Source organism: Eurypyga helias, unplaced genomic scaffold, assembly GCF_000690775.1.
Source record: "Eurypyga helias isolate BGI_N326 unplaced genomic scaffold, ASM69077v1 scaffold27610, whole genome shotgun sequence".
Lineage (NCBI taxonomy): Eukaryota > Metazoa > Chordata > Aves > Eurypygiformes > Eurypygidae > Eurypyga > Eurypyga helias.
Window position 1 is genome coordinate 12,434 of NW_010226716.1, and position 4,876 is coordinate 17,309.

The 4,876-nt window shown below is 46.9% G+C and overlaps 1 protein-coding gene across 4 annotated transcripts in view; it reads left to right on the forward strand.

Annotated features, from left to right (window-relative positions):
- Nucleotides 1-2,217: 2,217 nt before the first annotated feature.
- SEMA6D (sema domain, transmembrane domain (TM), and cytoplasmic domain, (semaphorin) 6D) overlaps nucleotides 2,218-4,876 on the forward strand; it is a 16,098-nt gene continuing 13,439 nt past the window's right edge. For all 4 annotated transcript variants that reach the window (XM_010154219.1, XM_010154205.1, XM_010154213.1 and 1 more), the window contains exons 1-7: nucleotides 2,218-2,326; nucleotides 2,706-2,817; nucleotides 3,402-3,462; nucleotides 3,574-3,636; nucleotides 3,726-3,827; nucleotides 4,049-4,139; nucleotides 4,417-4,536. In XM_010154219.1, the coding sequence (XP_010152521.1) occupies nucleotides 2,218-2,326; nucleotides 2,706-2,817; nucleotides 3,402-3,462; nucleotides 3,574-3,636; nucleotides 3,726-3,827; nucleotides 4,049-4,139; nucleotides 4,417-4,536 (658 nt within the window). The remainder of the gene's footprint in view (nucleotides 2,327-2,705; nucleotides 2,818-3,401; nucleotides 3,463-3,573; nucleotides 3,637-3,725; nucleotides 3,828-4,048; nucleotides 4,140-4,416; nucleotides 4,537-4,876) is intronic.

A 4,876-nucleotide genomic window follows, 5' to 3' on the forward strand; every position in this document is an offset into this window, starting at 1 on the left:
GCTGGAGGGGAAGAGAGGGGGAAAATGAACTTCCTGATGCATGCTGATGCTTGACGCTGGCACCACCTTTGCAGTTTGCAGGCCGTGTGTGTTCTGCAGCCAGGCCGGGGTCTCTGAGTCACGGCGTGTGGGCCAAGCACAGCCTCATCGTCTGTGCTGAGTGGAGCCTACGTGTCCGGGAGAGCTTCTTGCTCTTTGCCAATTAGTATTCAATTGTTCTCCGAGAAAATGAGGCTTCAGGGAGGACTTTTACTGAGCACCTTAGAGATGTTACCATGCACCGACTCGTGTGCACCCTACCCTTTCTCCTCTTGCACCGGGACGGCAGTGGGTTGGGCATCTGGAAGCAGCTTTTCTTGGAAAAAGAAAAAGACCAAAAATAAAACATTGTGTAACCGTTAATGATTTGTTATTGTGTCTGGGAGCCACTGTGCTGCAGGACTTTGCTCTAATGGTGCTTTCACAAGAAAGAACTAATTTGACTAACTTTATTAATTCCAGTTTGTTTTAAGTTTGCTCATTAGTAATTTAACGCAAGATGCTTCAGCTGAAGAGGCCATGTCAGGACAAGGAAGAGCAGAGGGAAAGTGCCAGGAATCATTAGTGTTTATTAACCACTGCACTCATCAATCTTGACTAAGAGCACAGCCCATTCGTTCTGGACTGGTGGACTGAGATACAGAAATATCATTAACAGTGGAAAATGCATCTTTTCGGGTCAGTCCATAATGGACAGGCATTCCGGCAACACCCGCCCCCATCACCGAATCCTATCAGTTGGTCTCCTCGCGGCCTAGCCTGAACTGGGAGCCTCCGGGAGGAAGAAGCCCTGCCCCTGGCCACCGTAGTATCAATTAACAAATACAGCATTTTCATCCCCGGTAAACGTTGCTGAAAGGTGAAGTGTTGGTATGAGGGGGTTTTTTAATTGCTTTTCAAATTATTAAATGACTAATGCTTATGTGCTCTGCGGGCTCAGGCCTGGCGCTTTGTGCTGGCAGCGCGTACATCTCGCTGTAGTTCTGGAAGCCTTAACGTGGAAAGGGTTCCTTCTTTCTGTTTAGGCAGAGTGTTTAATAACCGATTTCAGCAACTGCAAGGCAATGAGCTGGCGATTCCAAGCTCCGGCCTGCGACTTGGGGCTGAATGAATGCCTCGGAAAGGTTGGAGGCGGGAGTAGTACGGCCTTTGCCAGGTTTCGAATGAGCAATGTGACCCCTGCCCAGACCACTTGCGGTCATTCAGGCTCGCGTTGCGCTTCGAGATGCGTTTTCTTGCCTCCTACCCAAATGGCAACTTGAGTCGTTACGTTCTGCTCGCTAAAATATCCCTGTGGTTTAATTGGAGAAGTTATGTTTCCCTTCCCCTCTTAAAAGCTTTGTTGTGTAATGTTGTGGCGCTACCAGAGTACAGAATAGAGCGCAGGCACACGAACCCCGCGCCGTCGCAAGCTTGGCGGAAAGTGGTGTTTCGGGAGGGCGCTTCAGCGCCGTGCCCCATCCGAGCCCCTCGCCGCCCTCGCGACGAGCCCCGTCACGCGGCAGGGGGGATGTTTTTCGCGCTTCCTTGGCACACCTGTAAATCACCGCGCAAGGCAAAGCGTCAGGCGTCTGGTCCTGGGCACGCGACCTTCGGCAGCGAGCGCGTTAGGCTTCGTGTTACGGCGGCAGAGCCTGGAAACAAGCAATAATTTTAAAACGTGGCATGGATGTGCAGACAGATTGTGTGTGTCATGACTTTCCGCGGATAAGGTTTAGGTATATTTATGGGGAAAGCATTTTATTGGATGACATCAGTGATAGAGGGGATGGAAAGAGATTGCAGTTTAATTAAAATTCTAATCCCAAGTTTGACAATTTTTCTTGCCAGGTCAGCAGCCTGCATGTTCTGTTTGTGATGCCTGCGAATTAAATGGGCTGACAGTCATCCGCTTCTTCAGAAACGCCTGTAAATCCAGCTAAAAATTAGCAAACATCAATACGTTTTCGAGCAGCTTTGAGTAGGGATGTGTCGCGCAGCGGTTTTCCATCAGTGTACATACAGGGGCCTTTCATAAGCACCGATTTAGCTGCCAGTGCTCAAATACAAATAATAAACACCCCTTCTTCTGCAGGTCACGTTTGCTGTCCTGTGCCGCCGAAATCTCACCGGCGCCTCCCTCTTTTCCAGGTAGTTCAGCAGTGTTGCCGTGAAGGTAGCGCTCCTCTCCCACCAGCCATGAGGCTTCCCCTGCTCTGTGCCTCCGTGATGCTGATGAGTCTGTCCCAGTGCCGAGCCGTCAGCTTCCCCGAAGACGAGGACCCGATCAACGTAGTTGACTACCACTGTAAGGGATCTGCAAATGGTGCCAAGCGCTGGGAAAAAAGTTCTGAGTTTTGTTCTTTCCCTGGGAAGTTAAAAAAAACCAAACTCCAACACCAAAACCAAGTCTGCTCCCTTTCAAATTGAAATGTGTTTACTGGCTTTGTATCTTTAATAGAACACTTAATCATTTTCTTAAAAAAGCAATCAGAAATACAGCAATAACTCCAGGAAAAAGCACATTTGCTGACATTAGCCATCTTTTTCTCATTTATATTCAAGACATTACTCAAGGAATTTAGTTTAAACCCTTCTACACCTAGTATATACAGCTAATCAATGCCATATATTGATTCTTCAGCTCTATAATCCTGAGTGATGGTGTAGCCCATTTTTACTTGCAGATTCAAGGCAATATCCAGTATTTAGAGGACGCCCTTCAGGCAATGAATCTCAGCACAGACTGGACTTCCAACTGATGTTGAAAATTCGAGACACACTTTATATTGCTGGCAGGTAATTTTCCTTCGCTCAGTTCATTAGATTAAAATTCTTTTCTCTTCTGGATTTGCATTTATGTGTAAAATTCATTTAGAAAAATCTGCAGAATGTGATAAAAATTAGAACTGGGGGAGGACTTCCCTGAGAAATACACCGTATCTTTGGCCAGCGCATGAAAATTGGATTTGAAGGCTGCGGTTCCTGTAGTTATGCTAAAACCAACGATCAAATACTCTTCTCCCTCTTTTGTATTAGTGCCCTGATAAAAACCGCTCCTGATCACTTTAAACTTGGGCTGACAGGTGGGGGGTGTAGGAAGTGAGGGTAACACGCTTACAGTCCGCAGTCGTCGTCAGCAGGACGGAAGGACAGAGATAGATGGCTGGGCACTGCGGGTGCAGGCCAAGCACCACACCAGCAAAACCCCAACCCACCCCGTGTTGCCTGTGACCAACCTCCCCCGGTTTGTATTCAGCGCAGCAAATTCATAAGCACAAGTGTCTGGTCTAAGAAAACACGCTAAAAATAGATTCAGCTTATCAAAAACGAGGCCAGGGAATTAATGAATTTACTTGTGTCTTTTTACTCTTTGCAAACAGGGACCAAGTTTACACCGTAAACTTAAACGAGGTTCCAAAATCGGAAGTTACTCCAAGCAAGGTGAGTGGATACAGGTGGTGGCAAGCGAGAGGCGTTTTCTTTGGCTTTAACTTTTTAAGGGGTTTTTTGCAGGGAGGAAGTCAACTGTTCTTTTCCGGTTTGGTTTCACAGAAATTAACGTGGAGGTCGAGGCAGCAGGACAGAGAGAACTGTGCTATGAAAGGCAAGCATAAAGTAAGTTTAGCGCACACGTTACGGAAAAACAACACTAATAGTTGTTAGATGGGTGAAGCCTGCAGTAATACATCTCACTGTCTTTTCAGGATGAATGCCATAACTTCATTAAAGTCTTTGTTCCGAGAAACGATGAGATGGTGTTTGTCTGCGGGACAAACGCGTTTAACCCTATGTGCAGATACTACCGGGTAAGAGCACGGAAGGCCTGGCTGATCTCTTCACTGGTTTTGCTTGCACTAACGATGCCGTAGCAAATGCATCCGGTGCGATGGGAGCATGCTTCAAGGTGAAGCCAAAGCAGACAGAAGGCAATGTGCTGAATTAAGTTTTCTGGAAAGACGACGTTACGCTTTTGTGGCAGTGTACAAAATAGAAATGACACTATCGCCTGTTTATTTTTCTTCCCTAGCTGAATACCTTAGAGTATGATGGGGAGGAAATTAATGGTTTGGCAAGATGCCCATTTGATGCCAGACAAACCAATGTCGCCCTCTTTGCTGGTAAGAACTTTTGCTTGTAATGAGTCTAAATGATTAATGATGCCAAAGGAGCCAGAGAGCTTTGAAAGCAAGCACAGGAAAGCTAAAGGTGTCGTGGTGCCCCTGCTCTTAAATTTTTTAAAGGGCCTCCAAAGGATTAGAAGCTGACCTGTTAATAAATAGGTTACAGCAATTTGGGGAAGAGTGGCAGTAAAGGAATGGGAAAAAATACAGGCTAGTCAGAATTCTGTAGATCATTAAAGGCCTCTTAATACCACATTTTCAACTTCCGTTTTAGATGGAAAATTGTATTCGGCAACAGTAGCAGATTTCCTGGCCAGTGATGCTGTTATTTATCGCAGCATGGGGGATGGATCTGCCCTAAGAACAATAAAGTATGATTCCAAATGGATAAAAGGTAACTTGGGGGAGTGTTTTCCCATACACACGGCAAATGTAATTCCAGTGGCGCAGAGGGTCAGGTGAATTCACAGCCAGCGGGCTTCACACCTACGCCACGGCGTCGGCACACGTGCGGCTTTCGATAGTGCGATGGCAGCAAGAAAGCAGTTTGATACCAGCAAAGCAAAGTTTTTGTTAAGCACGAGTGAAGGAACCTGCAGTAACAAAATACCGTAGCTACGATGTTTTTCGCACTTCCTTGGCACACCTGTAAGTCACCGTGCAAGGCAAAGCATCCTGGGCACGCGGCCTTCGGCAGCGAGCACGTTAGGCTTCGTGCTACGGCGGCAGAGCCT